The 18,248-nt window shown below is 32.5% G+C and overlaps 2 protein-coding genes across 6 annotated transcripts; one reads left to right on the top strand and one right to left on the bottom strand.

Annotated features, from left to right (window-relative positions):
* Positions 1-429: 429 nt before the first annotated feature.
* LOC129318471 (monosaccharide-sensing protein 2-like) lies at positions 430-5,774 on the bottom strand. 5 transcript variants are annotated; one of them, XM_054963260.1, is made up of 7 exons: positions 5,265-5,774; positions 5,064-5,188; positions 3,846-4,190; positions 3,630-3,731; positions 1,936-2,876; positions 1,556-1,743; positions 430-1,078 (listed from the first exon to the last, which is right to left on the bottom strand). In XM_054963260.1, the coding sequence occupies exons 2-7, from the start codon at positions 5,140-5,142 to the stop codon at positions 634-636; spliced, it is 2,100 nt and encodes a 699-aa protein (XP_054819235.1). In that variant the 5' UTR covers positions 5,143-5,188; positions 5,265-5,774; the 3' UTR covers positions 430-633. The 5 variants fall into 5 exon arrangements, with proteins under 5 accessions (XP_054819235.1, XP_054819231.1, XP_054819230.1 ...); XM_054963256.1 differs by having other exon boundaries at positions 3,630-4,190; positions 5,064-5,191; XM_054963255.1 differs by having other exon boundaries at positions 3,630-4,190.
* A 10,597-nt stretch (positions 5,775-16,371) lies between these two features.
* Positions 16,372-17,498, top strand: LOC129317117 (heavy metal-associated isoprenylated plant protein 28-like). Its single transcript, XM_054961472.1, has 3 exons — positions 16,372-16,719; positions 16,819-16,891; positions 17,136-17,498. The coding sequence occupies exons 1-3, from the start codon at positions 16,714-16,716 to the stop codon at positions 17,330-17,332; spliced, it is 276 nt and encodes a 91-aa protein (XP_054817447.1). The 5' UTR covers positions 16,372-16,713; the 3' UTR covers positions 17,333-17,498.
* Positions 17,499-18,248: the final 750 nt, after the last annotated feature.

Here is an 18,248-nt window from a genome sequence, read left to right as displayed (position 1 = left end):
ATTAATTCCTTGGACTCTGCCACCATTACTGTTTGAAATTTTACAAAGTACGAAAAGGCTTTCGTGAGTGCAAGGAATAAGAGAGAACAAGCACGGGTAACTAAACTAGATCAATCAAAAAGGCTAAAAGTATTGATTTTGCAGGTTCATTTTCGTTTTGGATTTGCAAGTTTATTTTGATCTGATCAATGTGTACCTTTTGACCCATCGACTATGGCCGCTTCTTGTTTTTTAAAAAAATAAATAAATAAATTTCCGTCTCAAAATCTCAATGCTTACGTTGATATTTTTCGACCAATAATTTTAGTAAAGTTAGAATGGCGTATTAGTTATAATTTTTTTATTAGTGAATTCAACGCCATGATAGCGGGGAATTGCATTTCTGAGTTTCAAGTCTTTCGGCTATTAGGCCCAAAAAAGAAATGAATCTTTCGGATAAAGATGGCAGGACTTTTTTTCTTTTTAATCTCATGCAAAATCACATATGAAAGAATAATACATAAAAATTGTCTGACCTTGTCCATTAGATTTAGGGCGATGCTGCTGGCAAGCAAAAATATTATATGACGAAAGAGAGAAATTTTTAGCCTTAGCAACTAACATCAGAAAGTATATATAATACCTAGTGTTGTATCACTCGTTCTTGGAAGAAGCAGCTTGCCTCGCACCCACAGCAAAGAATTCAGTGATGACTTCAAGAGGCATTCCCTTGGTTTCTGGAACTTTCAAGAACACAAATACCCAGGAGATACAACACACAACAGCATAGGTTCCAAAAACACCAGCGAGTCCAATGGAACTGAGCATTACAGGCAGCGTGTAAGTGACAATGATGTCTCCAATCCAGAACACCAACGCACATATGGCAATACAGAGCCCACGGACCCGTGTAGGGAAAATCTCTGAGCAAAGTATGTTTGGAATTGGTCCATAGGCCATCACAAAGCAGCAGAAATATATTACAACGCATGCAGTTGATATTACTGCATGCACCACAGTGCCAAAGTCCACCATGTTTCCAATCACCAAAATAATGAGTGACACTATCAGCACAGGAATTGTACAGAGAAGTAACTGCCTGCATCAACCAAAGAGTCACTTATTCCCATCAAATCACAAATCAAGTATACAATAAACACGCAAGAAACTTTTTTTTTTTTTTTTTAATTTATCTATTTAGATTTTATCAAGTCCTTGGCGTGCATATGCGATGCCTAGATAGGTTTATAAGTTCAAAGATTCTAGCTTCCTCACAAGTTTGTCTTTTGGGAGAGAATCTTCTCTACCACCATAATGTCAGTTGTGAAAGGTAGGACTCCGATGGGATGCTTTCTATTGAGTACCATATTGAATGTTATGAAATGCCTAAGGGGGTTTATGTGTCTGCAGGCTCTCTCTTCCTAATAGGCTAATGCTAATCTGTTGGAAAAAGATTTCCTTCAGTCTTGTATCAATGGTCTCATTGCTCTTAGTTCTGTAAGAATTTGGTTGGGTTCTATCAGTAGCATTTCCAAGAAAAATAAGAAGGCAGATCAGAAGGGAAATAAGAGAATACCTTCTGCCTGTTATATCCACGAGCTTCATGGCTAAACCTATACAAGGAAGCATCAACAGGGTTGTGAATGCACTTATAAGAAATGATGCAGATTCCGAACCAATGCCTAAATTTTCGAGAAGAACTTCAACACCTGCCTCTTCAAGGATTTGGGGAGTGTAATATAGGACCCCATTGATTCCTGAAAACTGCATAATATATTTAGAACGTGATTTTAGTCAGTGATCGGATGGCCTAAACCTGTAGAAAAGATACTGTGTACTTAAAAAACAAAGGTTCATTTGGAGAAGAATATGATCATGCAAACCTGAACAGGCTTCCAAGTTCCAAATAACATGATTATGGAATATAACCACATATTTATTGAAACCACATATTACCTGCTGAAGCAGTTGAATTCCAATACCAACAAACAATGCATGCTTAACCCCTGGTTCAAGCAGAGCTTTCCATATTGGTCCCACTGAAGCAGTCTTAGATGGGTGAACCATAGCAGGCCCAACTGGTTGCTGATCAAGAAGTTCCCTGGAGTAAAGAGCAGGCTGACTTACCAAGGCAGCAGCCTGAACAAATTCACCTTCACCAAGAGCATCCCCACCAGGAACTGATGCAAGGGATCCCCGTTGAGATCCAGCAGCTCCCTCCTGGTGCAAATAAATCCTCTTAAATCCTCCTTGTTTTTTCCCATCTTCACCTTCTCTCTCAGACCATTTCCATGCGAGCTGCCAGCCACCACCAATGCCTGTGCTACCAACTGCTTCACTTGATCCTTGCATGAGACTACTGTGACGCCTCATGTTGCTCAGGATGCTGCCATGGGAAGGAGGAGGAGGCATCTCCTTTTCCATACTAGTTGTTTGACGTGAGATTAGAGGGCTATGCAAATTGTCGTCAGAATCCCCAGCAGCAGCATCTGAGGTGTAGTCTTCACCTTCTCTTTGTAGGCTCTCTTCATCCCATTGTTCATCTTTAATTTGAGGCCCAGCTGTGCTGAACATGCTTCCAAAATTTGGGAAAAGTGTGCTTCCTGTCTCAGGTAGCTTCTCATGCACACTGCCAAAAAGAGTCACTAGAGGGTCCATGAGAGGTATGCTTTGATTGACAAGGCTTCCCTGACGGGATGCTAATCCGAGAGAACTGTTTCCAATGACAGGTTTTGCAACCCATGAGAGGCCTGCTTCAGATCCATATAACCGGATTTTATCTTTCTCCATTGTTGGTTCCAGGCCATTAGCTACTTCATCAGCAGGACCAATAATATACTCTTCTATGCTTGTTTCACCTCCAACCCCAAGACCTTCCACCAGCAATGCCATCTCACCTGCCAATAATTATGATACGCAAGATCTGATAAATCCTTCTAAGAAACTATTATAATTAAAAAAGAAGTAAAGAGGATACATGAAAAAAGGAACTGGATAGGCAATCAAATCACAGAGGACTCCAGAAAATTAAGCATTTACAGCAGATAATATTCGATTTTACCAAAACTTACACGAAATTAGAAATAAAATTACATGCAGTCTTGCAGTTGTATTGATTACCTTACTCTACAGCAACTTTACCACATTCATCTACTTCATGTCTGAAATCTCGCACATATTAGAAGAGCCACTTTGTTGTGAATTTATAGATTCAGTAAAAGCAGAAATGCTGTCTTACTTCTTGGATTGCTTACATGTCAAAATGGGACAAAAGCCTTAAAATGGATCCCCATTTATTATTAACCCACAATTTCAGAAACAAAAAACAATAACTTCATAACAATCATAAGCAAGTAGCTAATATAAGAATTATGGCCTCAAAAGCGGAGCAAACATGACACAGGAAATAAAGTTGTGATTTAATTTGGCATCATCAAGTGAGAGGGGGGGGGAATATAAATTAAAAGAAACATATAAATTAAATCTTGAAGAAATTTAAACACCTCCTGACTAATGACTATCATCCAAAATGATTACTGAATGCCATAATAATGATTACAAGGTACAAGTTTACACTCTACGAAATGAAGTAAGCTTCTCCCAAAACTATACATAATCATCTACGGTCATATATACAGGTAAAAAAATACCTGAAACATCTTCCCTGCCCCGTAATCTTTGGAGAACTTTTTTGGCCTCAAGCATCTTTCCTTTACTCACTAGCCATCGAGGAGATTCAGGCAAGAAAAATACTGTTAATACAAAATAAATGAGGGAGGGAATAGAAAGAACCCCAAGCATCAATCTCCAGCTAGGAGAGGCTGTCAATGACATGCCAAAAACCATACAATATGAGAAAAACATGCCTCCTGAACCGCTGAACTGTGGAAGTGTATTTAAGGATCCCCTTATATCAGAAGGAGCAGTCTCAGATATGTAGACTGGCACAAGAGTGACAGCAAGACCAATCCCAAATCCGTCTAATAGCCTTGCTATGCATAATATATACACATTAGGAGACCATAACATCACCAAACCACTGAAAAAGTAAAATGTAGATGATATTATCAACATGGGACGCCGACCAAGCCAATCTGATATGGAACCCGAGCATGTTGTAATCAATGTTGCTCCAATGAGGGACATGGCCACCACAAGTCCTTCAACAGTTGATTGCAACTCAAGATCCTTCTTAATGTAAACAATGGCACCTGAAAGCAAAAAAAAAAAAAAAAAAAAACAGCGAATAGCTCATTAAAACATTGATCATTGAAACTGATAACTCTATTTAGAACCAGCCCACCCATCATTTGTTTGCAGTTATAGTGGTTTATGCTACTGGCCAAAAAAAAAAAAAAAAAACTGGCTAAATTACAGTTGTTTATACTGATGTTAAAGAACAACGCCTAATTACTTTAATACCGCACCACTTTTTGGCAGCAAAGCTCGATGCCTTGGCAGAAACTTGTTTTCCTAAACCAACAATATTCAGAACAGAGCTTATTTATTTATTTGATATACTCAAAAAAGGGAAGGTTGCCGTTCCGGTCATTTTAACACCACCAATTTTTTAACAGGAGAAAGCATTAATCTAGAACTTCGTCAGATGAATTTGCTGGAGGCTGCTAGCTCTCTAAAATGTGCGAAGTAATGTACTGACACTGTCCACTGTGAAGAATAAGTAATTAGTTTTAATTATGCCGGGATTGGTTTGATTTAGATTCATTTGGTTTATATATGAAAAGGGAGAGCTGGCAGTGTCATGGTATTAGGGAGGTATCAGACGCAGAACTGTAGCTTTTGAGAAATTTTTCTGCTGCAGCGCTGAAATATTAGGCTTTGCATTTATACTACTTTTTCGTAACAAGCGGGATCCCGGATTCGTCTTACACATGGCCGCTCCTTTGATTCTTAGGTAGCTTGTGTTAATAAAATTCTTGACTACATGTTAAGCTGCTTTTTCTTCATATTAGTATTAAAAGAAAATAATTCCAAGTGTTGCACCATGAAGGAAAAACTTGGATGAGGAAACGACGAAATTCGACAAAAGAAGATGTTGAAAGGAGGCGAAAAGGAATAAGTACCAGCAATAGTAGCATTATCCCATCCTTGCAATAGATTACCGATGGATGCCGCAATAGCCACTAGCACGGCTCCTTTCATTTTCAGTCCCGAATGAATTCAAGCCCGCAGCCGCCTGTAGAGTAACCTGCTAAGAAAAACGAAGAATCCGAATCAACAACATGCGTACTCCCACTCAACGCCAAAAGAGAACAGAAGTTAACCTCTCGAATTTCGACAAAGGTTACGCGGTGATGTGGTTAAGCTTGGAATATCATCAAATTTTCATAAGCCGAGACTGATGGCCATCGGCACAAGCATGAACTCTGTGCTCGTATTTACACAGCACAACTAACGAAAAGGAGCATACCTGAGAATACAGAGATCACTTACACAGCAAGCTCGTCTGAAAAGAGATGAAATCAAAAGAGATTGAATGTTTGGATTGAAAGATTGAACTATTAAATCTTCATAAGTAGAGTTGTTGCTTGAATATTAAACTAAATTTTACAGATTAAAAGAATGAAGTGAATGATGAAGGAGCATGAACAGGCTGGTGGCTCTGCTGCTGCTAAAGGGATGGAATCTGCGCATGCGGACAAAAAGAGCTCTAGATCAGGAACTGAAAGGAGCCTGACAGATCAAGAATTAAGCGAGTACATGGATCTCCCTCGACACGCTCGTTTATATAACCTCCCAAATGAGAATTGCAGTATTAATGCTCGATTACTATAAAGTGTGAGCCAAGGAAAGTGTGGATTCTGGAACCGTTTAAATAATTCATAATTTTTGGAATCGGATCCGTCGAATAATAATATTATTTTAAACAAATTATGCTCTCAACCACAAAAAAAAAAAATAAATTACAAATTTGTCCCTCAATTTTAAAAATATTTGCAAACTCAAACGGTTGAGATTTATTAATCATAGAAACTTGGATTTTTTTTTTTTTGCAAAAAAAGAGAGAGTCAATTTTATTAGTTACCAAAAAATAATTATACACATTAATGGCCGAAGCCAAAAAAAAATAAGTCAAACAAATCTAGATGCAACCTTACGCACAAAACTAACCCAAAAAAATAAAAACAAACAAACAAACAATATAAACTACCAGTCACAAAGTACATAAAGAATTATCCAATACTAGATTTAAAATCTCAAAATTAGCAGACTCAACATTCAAACAATCCATCATTTAGGTAGTGTTTTGATGGATAGATTTGAATTTAAAATATTTAAATCTTATATTTAATATGCTATTTGAAAATTTTAAATAAGTAAGGTTATTACTATTAGATAGTGTTTGGAGAGTTCATATAGAAGTTTAAAATAACACAATAAAGATTTAAAAATGAATTTCAAATTATGAATAAATTAGGATGAAATCCAAATTCAAAATTTTTAAATACCTAAATAAGGAATTTAATCTGAATTCAAATCCAAATCTATATACATTCAAACATAGCTTAAAGTTCATTGATACTTAAATATGTTTTTATTTTACTTGGTTAATTAAAAAAAAAACACTCTGTGTGTGTGTGCGTGCGTGCCCATGCGCGTGCGTGCGCGAGGAGAGAAAACATGCGCGAAGTATAGATGTAAAGTGGTTGAGTCTTGAAAGTTCGGTGAACACTTCTTGCAAGTTCAAGATAAAAGAGTGTATGAGAAATCAAAATCGATTTTTTTAATAAAACGAGTGATAGAAAGATGAGCTGAGGTGGAATAGAATTCATTTACGTGAATCTCATCTTTGTCTTTCTCAAGCATGTCTCTTGGAGTGATGAGAAAGAAGGTCTCATGTGCCAAAAAAATTATGAATTACAATTCAACTAAATAAATCCCAAAACAACTTGATTGTAATTAGAAACATGTTATTTCATTGTATAAAAAAAAAAAGAAACATATTATTTCATAGACAAGGCGTGTTTAACTAATTCTCACAAATAAAAAAAATATAAGATTACTTCCATTTGAACTTGTTAGATAGCTGCTAAAAAACGAGATAAACATAGCATGAATCCGTAAACAATGTGGGGACCAAACACGAGACAACGAAGAAACATTAAGAAGTGCCTCCAGGAACATGAACCGGGGGTGTGCCCTTGAGACTTAAGAGGCGGCTTCTCTTTACCATGGACATAATAATGTGAATATGAATCATTAAACAAATTGGATGACTTTTAAAAATATAAATTCATTTATATCTTAAAATTTGATTTAATTGATTCAGATTTATGGTGGAGGCATAAAAAAAAACTAAGTCTGTATTTTAAAATTTGAATTCATATTTCCTCACAAGACTTATGGCAAGGGAAGAGCCGTGCTTGCGATCAAGAATCATTGAAAAAAAAAGGAGAATATAAGATATTAATACTTTCTAAATGTAAAAGAAATTTTAAAAAGGAAAAATTATAGAAAAATAAGAGTGAGATTATAGTAAAATAAAATTAAAAGGGACAATACAAAAACAAGTTTAGTAAATCCAAAGGATGCAATAAAAGAAAAATCATTTTCAAAGAATAAATTAAGAAGTTATTTATTTCTAACAGCCCTTAATGCTAAATAAATACTCACAATTTTACTTGAATATATACAAAGTTTTAGTGTAAAAAATGATAAATATTATACGATTTGTAGATTTGAATTTATGCTATTTTAATGAATAATAATTACTTGTAGTTTGACTCTGTCCTATGACTAAGGGCGGAAATAGTTTAAGTCTCTATCAATGGCCTATACCCTCACCTACTTTAAACTCAACTTAACTTATTTATTAAATAGATTCGGGTCAGTTCAGGCCTTTAATTAGGCCTATTTAATTAAATAGGTCAGTTTAATTTTTTAAGGCCTCGCCTATGAGCTAATAGGTCGGCCTATTTACATAAATATATATATATATATATATATATAATATATCAAACATACATCAGTTTCACCATTTGGTTTTTAATCAATCTATTTTTTTAATTTTAGTTATGATTTTAATTAGATTGGACTTATATATTAATTTTAATGTTATTACTTTATTATTGTACTATAGTTGGTAAGTACTTTTAATTATTATATATTATAATTGATAAATCATGTTATATGTTTATACCTTTTAATTATTATATATTGTAATTGATAAATCATGTTATATGTTTATATTAATAGTTCTAAAGTATATTTAAAATATTTAAAAATAAAATGCAAGCTTATTTAAAAGGCTTACTTAAATAGGCTTTTAAGTAGATTTTCAGTCAAGCCAAACTTTAGATAGGCTCAGGCTTAAGCCAATAGGTTTCATGCTAGGCTCAAACCTCGAATCTATCACATCAGCTCAGGCTTATTTGACCAAAGCTTAACTCAATTTAGCCTATTTTCACCTCTAATTATGACCCGTCTGAATGGTAAATTTTAAATTGTAAATAAATATAAAATTTTTGCTTCAAATGAGGCAAATATAATCATCAATTTTTTTAAAAAAAATTGACAAGGTCAACTGGTCATCCTCAACCGTATGTGTTTATGTCTTTGGATATTAAGGTATCTTTGGCCAGCATGAATATTCTATATTTTAGCTATGACCATAAATTTTGAAAATACTAAAAAATGTGGGGATTTAGATTTTTTTTTTTTTAAGGGAAGTGGATGCAATTTCCACTGGTATTTTATTTCTCAGTCGCTTCCATGATTGGCATATCTGAATGGACTAATTTAACCTTCACTTTTTCAAAATTTTCAAAGCTAACAACTTGCGCCTGATGCTTGCCTGGCAGGTGTAGGTTATTAATTTGAGGAGGCCAAAATGGGGAATTTGGGCACCATACTTAAGTTGGGAAGCAGACAAGCTAACCAACGAGAGGGAGACAGTCCAGGCCTTGCGGGATGCATTTGCTCCTCCATGTACCACCTGGCACCGCCTCCTCTCAGTCCTTTCTTAACAATATTAATTTGTCAGTGCATACATGGTTGTTTATCACTGCATGGAGGGATCCGGATTCCAAATGTATCACAGTCGATAAATGACTAATGTAAAATTATAAAGTGTAGCGATTCGATTAAATGATTGCAGGAAATGTTATTCACAGTCGACAAATGTCTCGTGTAATATTATAAAGAGCATAAAAAGATGAAGATAGTGGGATTTACAAATTAAATTTAAGAAAATTAAAACAATTCCATAATCAATATGATAGAATAGAATTTTAGCATTTTTTATGGAATTAAGATTCTTAAAAATTATAACTCCTACATATCAATCATGTTTAAATTAAAATTTCATCTTTGATTTTCATTTTTACCTTACCAATTCAATAATACAAACATGATTTAAGATTTCTCTCACGGAGGATATTTTCAAATTGGTCAAGACATCTTAGGCCACTTGAATTGAAGTTGAAGAAGAATTTAAGCAATTAGGCATTACTTTAGAGTCAGCCCCGAAACAAATCTCATTAAGGTCGTTGTGAATAACATATATGGTTCAGAGACAAGTCTTGGGCTATAAATTCCGCCTCTAGATTAGAGGAAGCCTTACAAAATAGAAGAAGATCCATCTAGTAGTAGCTAGCCATCTCACAACAAACATGCAGCAGCTTCCATTTTATCCTTACAGATTCACAATCAGAGTTAATTTTCATAATGACCCACGGGGGCAACCCATTTTGGAAGGGGGAGCCCTATTTGACTGAAACTCCTATTCTCATCTTAAACCAATCATTAGCCGTTCAAATTTCATGAAGCTTCTAAAAAGCTCTTCTATCGACCAAAATAGGATTCACCATAATGTGATCATATAAATGAGAGCATCTACCCTTCCAAGGTTGTCACAGAGTACAAGCAACAAGCGCTTTATTCTAGTTGTCTGGCTTTCCTTCAACGACAGCATCTTTGTATGATGATATATTATGTTCACTAACACGCAAGGATAAAGAATTAGCAAACCGATTAGCCTTAGCCCAATCACATAGTAGAAATATATGCTCCAGAGATTCGGCATTTTTTATACAAATGATCATTATCATATAAATAAAAAGCTAAAATTCTGTCTTTACAGATATTATATAAAACTAATGACTACAGTTTATTCAATACTTGCATTGCCAGCGTTATTTAAAAAACTTGTAGACCCCATGAATAAAAAAAAATTTCAATTGAAAATAATCAATAGTAGTCGAGTCATCAAGCTGCTCGTTTTTCTTTCAAGTTTGATTGAGGGCCCAACTCTTGTTAATAAAATAAAACCACCGACAATTAATATTAATCAGATCTGTAATATAATAATATTGAATAAAGTATTTAAAAAAATTCACGTCTTACTAGGAAGCACAATGATAAATAGTTTATTTATTTTAAACTTTATAATCATATGTTACATGTGTGTTGGTGTGTGGGTGGAAGCTTGGATTATTATTTCTTATACAAAGAATAATTGTAAAAAATTATTTTATTTTTCTTCTTATCAATATATTTTTATCTGCAACTTAATTTTTAAAAAATAAATTTCAAAATTTAGTGACCAATTGAAAATAAATAAACTGTATGTAGAAGTATCGCTGACTAGATTCCTCAACCATATGCATGCTGTCAAAAGTCAAAACCTCAAATCTCGTAGACCTGAAAAAAATAATTTCCCAGCGCGAGATTTAATAACTACATGTTTTAGATTTGAACCTGTTTCGATTTTCGAGATGGAAATTTTGCCTGGCGTTTTCTTTCTTCCCTTTTTTTGAGGCAAGAATTTGACTGACTCCCGACTCCCGAGTTCCATGTGAAATTTTATATTATGCTTAGCCAAGGAGAAAAGTGTGGAAAGGAAACAGTGAGAGGAAAATTGTTTTTCTTTTTTTGCCTGAAAAAAAAAAGGGAAGAAAATGGCTTGTGAAACTCGTGCATCTCTGATCCTTCTCAACTTTTCTCTCAAAGATTGAGATTTTAGTGATAAATTAAATTTTACTTCCAAATTTATCCACGGACGCCTCTTGTTTCCGGCTCCTTGTCTCCGTATGTTTTTTTTTTTTTCATATTCAGTTATAGTTTAAAATTTTTATTATATATACGATAATTTTAGAAATAAAATTTAAAATTAGATAAACAATTTGTAATTATATTTTTATTCCAATAGTAATATATGATAAAAATTTAAAAAATGATGTAATAAAATATTATTTTTTATTATATATAAATATTTATTATAAATAAATAAATTCTTACTGTTCATATGAAATTAGAAAAAAAATTATCTTTTTTTTTCTCAGTCGAATATAATGAAAGAAAATCACATCACGCTCCTATAATTTTTTCACTATTTTTTTCCTTCTAATTTTCTCTGTTTTCTATTTTTTCTCATCAGACATTCACTGCATGAGAATAATTTTCACAGTTTTACTCGGCGTTTAAATCGCAAGAGTATGCTGATAGTGACGAGCATGATTGGTGTTTGAAAGAACAAGGAAAGCATCACATGGAGGTAACGTGTCTTCTGCAGTTTAGGTCTGGGTTAACACGCCCTTACCGAAATCCTAGACTTGTGGGGTCTTGAGTTCTTCAATTCGCACTTGTGACATCTATAAGTTATATAATTGGGAGAATGATAATTAAATTTTAAAATATTAAATTAATATTAATTAAGCTTTTAATAAATTTTTTAAAAAATAAATTAATATTGATTTAAATAAATAATTAAATATTAAATATAATCTTTAAATTATAATAAAAAAATTTTCTATAACAGTTTGAATTGATATTTATAATTTATTTTTTTAAAAGTTTTATAAAAAATCTAACTATTATTAATCCATTCTTTTAGGACCTAACTTTATTCTCCTTATATTATGGGCTCATTTATTTTAGATTATTTTATGAAAAATTATTTTTTTAAATCTATTTTGTTTGTTTTTATTTATACTTATTTAAACTTTTTAAAATAATAAAAATTAAAAAAATAAGATTACTAAGTAGCTTCTTAAAATAATCTAATGTAGTAGATAAGAGTGGATGTTTTAAAGAGGAAAATATGCAAATATATCATAAAATTTTAAAATTATAATAATAAATTATTTTTACAAAATAAAAATCAAGAAAGATATTATAAAATTTAAAAATAATTAATTAATAATCACCTTTTTTTAAATTGTAACCAAACATAAATGTAACATAATCTCCGCAAGTGGTTTTGCTTACAGTAAACCATGATTATTATTTTTTTATTCTATTCTCATATATTATTTGATTCCATCACATGATGTCCTAGAAAATAGATAATATTATCACATTCTTTTTAAACTAATTCGAACCTCTAATGTGTAGGATTGTTATTATCAACAACAACTTCATAAACATTTCAAAGATACGTGATTGTATATTTTATGATTTATGATGTTGAACTCATGAACTAAGCTAACCTTTATTTCTAGCAAAAAAGTTGATTTGACATTTTATTCTTTTGTAAAAAAATATAAAAAAATTAATCTTTTAATCCTTCAACTTTTAATTTACTTACTCCTTCTGATCCTATTTATAAGTCATTTCTACCAAACTCATCAATACCAATACAATAAAAGTACAAAGAATAAAAGTAATTAAAATTTCAAACATGCCTCTATATAATAAATCTAAAATGTAATGTCATGTTACCTTTTCTCTCGCATGAAAGATAATTTTAAAAATATTTTTTCAAATATTACCTAAAAAGATGCACCATGACTTATAATGGGACCAAATAAACCTTATAGAATGTGACTTATAAATGAGACCGGAGGGAATATAACTCAGTCTCTCAACTATAAATCGATGTAACTCAGTTCCTCAACTTTTAAATCACTTACAAATTAGTCACTAAACTTTTATTATTTTTTCATGTTAGCTTATATCTCACATCAATGAGTAAGAGGAGGGTATTTTAGAATAATATATGAATATTTTTTATCCCTCTTATTTGATAAGAAATTTTAAAAAAAATTAAAAAATAAGGACCGAATTATAGGTGAATCAAAAGTTAAGGAACTGAGTCGCAACGAGTCATGATTGAAATACTGAATTACAAGTGAGTTAAAAGTTGAAGGATTAAAAAATTAATTTTTTAAAAAAATATAGTTGATTTATTCTTTTTTAAACAATACGCAAGAAAGCTTAACTTAAAAAAAGAAGCTATATACTTACTCCATTTCAAAAATAATGTTATTTTGTAGTCGTACATATAAATTTAAAAATATAATAAATAGTTAGCTCTTGATAAAAAAGAAATGATTTTTTAAATATCCTTAATGATTACATTATCCTTAAAAAATTAAAGTAATAATTGTTGCACAACAAAGACAAAACCTTAAAAAAGTGACAATTATGTTAGAACCAACGGAGGATCCACTTAAGGGTTCTTGGCATGAAAGAAGGAAGGACGATTTTGAATAAGTTGAGTGGAAATAACTTTGTTTTGTCCAGGAGGAAATAACTCATATAAGTATTGCATAACATAATAATAATATTGTGGGATTAATTGTTATTGCTGGCTTCATTTCATTAATGTTACATCAAGAAATGAAGGGACTTTAATTGTCGCTTTCATTTCAGTAATCATGGGTGCAGATGAATCTTTGATAAAACCGAGACTTGGTACTAGTCCTGTTATTCTCCCAAGTCCCACCAACATGTCGGGATCACTCATTGCATCGTTATAAAGCATTATTGCGTTCCAATAATTGAATGCAACTTCAATAGTCCGCCATCACACCCTGGTCAACAGAGGCATCGTACTTGCGTGACAGATGCTTTGTATCGAGACTTGAGAGGATCCGCGATCCTTCCACAACCGAATCTCGTCCGACCCAGGGCTTTAAAAAACCAGGCAGCTTCATAAAAGCCAAAAATTCATTTTTCACATGAATCTTCAAAATAGTTATTCCATTGTCCAGGCATTCAATTTTGAACCAACTAAGACAGTGCACTTTTTCCCCGCCCAGATGGTAGGATCCAGATCAAAGGAAAATTACAATTCCCTGCTCGATTTGTTAGATACTACTCTTATTGTTTTATTTATAAGATAGAAAGAAGATTTTTTTTTTATTTTTATATATGAGTCATGCAATCCTTTTTTTTTTATTACAAGTTTTATCTTCTACATTCCATTGGATGTTAATTAGATAAAATTTTATTAAATTTTAAAAAGAGTTAATAAATTTTAAATATTTTCTTAATTCGAGTAAAACAAGTTAAAAGTAACTTACAAATGAAATCAAAAAGAGTCAAACACTCATGATGTGATTGTATAAAATTAAATATAAATTAGGAGTAAGCCAACTAAAATTGGCACAAGTGACATGATTTTTTGTGGTTTAAGTAAGTGCTTGAGAGTTTGGATACTAATCCTTGTGTATAACTTCTTTTGGTCTTGTTTATAAGATAAATAAAGAAGTTTTTTTGTCTTATTTATGAGTTATTTTATTAAATTTTCATTACAAATCTTCTCATTTTGCCCTTCATTGGAGGTTGAAGAGAGATAATATGTTATTAAAATATGTATATTTAACAAAGATAAAGTTGATAAATTATTAAATTTTTAAACTAGGTTAAGGAAATTTTAAGATTTTTCTTGATTTTGATAAAATATGTTAGAAGTAATTTATAAATAGAAATTAAAACAGTATCAATTTAATTGGGAGAAATCTACCGCTTGCTCTAAATACATAAGGGAAGATATTACCTGTTATTGTAAAGCCTACTCCTCACACTTAAAAAAAAAAAAAATTGAGGGCAAATTTAGACACTCAACTTTATATATTTAACACACCTTTGATCAAATAAATCAAAACAAGTTAATTATAAAATCATAATAATAAAAAAATAAAAATGTTAATAATATTAATAAAAAAATTATTATAGAATAAATAATATGCAAAAATTCACATGTTTTAATTTAATAAGAAAATAGTAGCTTAAATATATATAATGTGAAGTGTATATGTTTTTTTCCCCGATAAATTATACTTTCTATGGATTATGAGGAGTATAGTTTTCTATAATTTATATAGAAGCACTGAATCCGTGCTTAATTTAAATCAATTCTTCTTTAATAGTTAAATCACTAGAAAGAGAAACATCAAGAAAAAGGCCATAAAAGATTTATTCCAATCACATATTTTGTTGCTGTAATGCATGATTGTGTTTCGAGCAAAAAATAAATGCACGATTATCTTGTAGCTAAATTCAAACTCAACTATTCAAGCATCTATCAGCAGTGGCCATTCAACAAAACATCCCATTCACTTAACAAGCAGCCATGTAATTAATTATTATGTAAGGACGATAACAGGTCCTTCCATTCACTGGGCCATTTTTTATTGGGCCACAGAAACATTCCACTTGATAAAAACCAAATCCAAACATGACAGCGATCGTAATAACATAACAGACAAAAATTAACGCACCAACATAACAAGAAATTAAATTCAATCAAACTTAATTAAATTGCTCCGTTCAAAACTCACCAATTAATTGATGACGATACGGCACAGTCAATTTATGTCTACGTTAGACATTTAAATTGAACTAGACCAACCAATTAACATTTAGTCCCAAAAAAAAAAAATCACACCCACCCACAGACACTCATATTACGTAACACATGCCACGCAGTCACCTCCAAATTCAACGTAATATTAAATACATTTACGCACAGAATTATATACCATAGTTCGGCTATCTAACAACTCTCTAGTTGCACTGATACTCACACGAAAAAATAAAAAAGAAACAAAACAATGAAAAGAAAAGTGAGAGATGGAGGAATCTGAAAATTCGAGATACAGAGGAGGGTACAGTTCAAAAGAAAAGTGATTGGGTTATGTGGATCCCAAGTATGCTATTATATATATAGCATCGTATGCCTTTATTTCGTGGACAACAAAATGGAAGGAAAGAGAAGAGAATACTAGAAAAAGTGAAATACAAATATGAATAAAGCTGAGACTTGAGAGAAGTATTCGCAGGCCAAAATATACCAAACTTGCTGCTTGGTTCATTTTCTTGTCTGCTCTATCCATATATTTACGACGTTTCTATCATCTTTTCTCTTTTCCTCATTGTAAGCTTCCTTTTCTTTTTATTTATCTATAACTACGTATAGTTTGCCCCTCTATGCATGTGAAAACGACATGAATGACACAGTTCAGTGAGATTAGAATTGACGTGTAAAGAATGAGTACATGCCAGATACTCAAAAGAAGCATACATATTGTCCCTTGAATCCTTACTTGATTAATAAGTATTATCGACACAAAAGTAGGGTCCCAGCATCGTCCCAAAAGAAAGAAAAGCCAAGTTGGACCCGTCAAACCCAATCATTTCAAATTCTCCCAACTATAATTTCCTTGCCCTTTGTGCAGAGTTGGAGCCTCGGAGTGGGAGCTTCAAATAATCCTGAACTTGAACTCTTCTTTTCCCAGTAGTGTCGTTAATCATAGGCCTAGTTCCTTTGAAAAAAGCTCGAGGTTTTGTTTTGCTGTCCGTTCAACTACACTTCAATTCAAAACCCAAGACACACACCTACTTTATATCTGTTAGGTTTTTGGTTCTTGATTATTATATAATACATTGCCCGTCAGTTACCCTGTGTGTCTCATAACTCCGCATCATTGCTTCTTCTTCACTTTATAGCAGCTGCTCATCACTGTGATCTGTCTTTCTGAAGTTTCCATGGAGGTAAGTACATTATTTCGATCCAGTTAAGGTTGTCGAGTATGTCTTCACAGAATTCATCAAAAGGCGGCATCATCATGATATAATAATTTCTACTTGCAGAGCGTGGAGTTGAAGGTAGAGATGGTAGGGATCCACGAGAAAAGACTAAGGAAATGCCTATCAAAACTAAAAGGTTCAGCATCACTACTCTGCATAGTCTAACTTGTTTGATATATATAATGATAAAACCATAACACGCGAGTATTACTTTCCACAAATTTCATGCAAATTAAGTGTGAGCTTATAATCCAATCTACTTTTTGGGCCTCATCGGCCCTCCAAATTTTAAATTTTTAGTATTGTATAGATATTTTTATGGTATAGATGTTATTAGATATATGAATAGGGTTAAGATGGAATAATATTTGGAGGTGCAGGGATAGAGAAAGTGGAAGTGGACGGAAAGAGACAGAAGGTGGTGGTAACGGGATATGCACACAAGAACAAGATTCTGAAGGCAGTGAGGAGAGGAGGTCTCAAGGCTGATTTCTGGTCTCCTCAGAACGATCTTCTTGACGCTTATACTTGTGCCTCTTATGCTTCCTTCTCTTTCCACTCTTTCAACTTCTTCTAGTTCTTCTTCTCCTTTTTCCCCTTCTCTTTTCTTACCCCAAAATCCAATTTCATTTATTCTCTTCTATAGTTTAATTCCAGGATGGTCTATGTTGTTATTACTCCTTAGTTACAGTAATCACATATACTTTTTGTCAGCGAATTAATATAGTTTTAATTGTGAAGAATTACATCCAACGATCACTCAAAAAAATTATTTATAATAATGATTAATACAAAATGGATTGCTGTTAAAATAAAAACGTGACTTTTTTTTTTTGTTTGTAAATAATTTTTTTAAGTAATTCTTAAATATGATTCTCTCTTTTAATTATTCGCAGCCTTTACACTCGTTGTACTACTCCTCACAGAAGCTCCGACATAAAAGCAGTTCATTCCTTCTCTTTGACATTTCGGTCTTCTTTTTGTTTTGGGCCAACTCTTGGCTTTCACACACAAACACACATTAAGTAATTGTTATCAATCACTTAAGAAACCGTAATTCTAGGAACTGCTCACCCACCAATGCAGACTTCCCAATCATGATGATTTTCAGCCATGGGGTATGTGGAATATCACCAGCACAACTTCTTATATGGCTCAGAATGGCCATTTTCTTGACTATAACTATAAAAGCAAAAATTGGATCAAGCAAAATAAGTTAGTACCTCACAACATCGTGAATCGATATTTAAATCTTTATTAAAAGAGATATTGGCATTTAATGGTTAATAGTATTTTGAATATAATTATTTTCAATAAAAAAATACTTATAAATGATAAAAAGTAAAATGTTAGGCAACTGAATTCTCAAACCAATTGTTTAAGATGAACAGTAAAATTTTGTTAGGTGGGTGACCAAAAAAAAAAACCACTCATGGAATCCTCTATCTCCCGTGAAATCCCATGTCCATTTCAAGATTCATAATTTAAATGTT

Source organism: Prosopis cineraria, unplaced genomic scaffold (assembly GCF_029017545.1).
Source record: "Prosopis cineraria cultivar Desert tree isolate PC_DT_omini unplaced genomic scaffold, ASM2901754v1 PC8, whole genome shotgun sequence".
NCBI classification, from domain to species: Eukaryota; Viridiplantae; Streptophyta; class Magnoliopsida; order Fabales; family Fabaceae; genus Prosopis; species Prosopis cineraria.
Note: the sequence above shows the minus strand (reverse complement) of the source record. Positions and strands in the feature narration are given on the sequence as shown.

Coding starts and splice junctions, on each gene's coding strand:
- LOC129317117 (XM_054961472.1), top strand. Junction 16,892..17,135: donor ATGCCTATCAAAACTAAAAG/GTTCAGCATCAC, acceptor TTGGAGGTGCAG/GGATAGAGAAAGTGGAAGTG.
- LOC129318471 (XM_054963256.1), bottom strand. CDS start 5,142: ATGAAAGGAGCCGTGCTAGTGGCTATTGCGGCATCCATCGGTAATCTA. Junction 2,877..3,629: donor GGGCAGGGAAGATGTTTCAG/GTATTTTTTTAC, acceptor AATTATTGGCAG/GTGAGATGGCATTGCTGGTG. Junction 1,079..1,555: donor GTGGATATAACAGGCAGAAG/GTATTCTCTTAT, acceptor TGGTTGATGCAG/GCAGTTACTTCTCTGTACAA.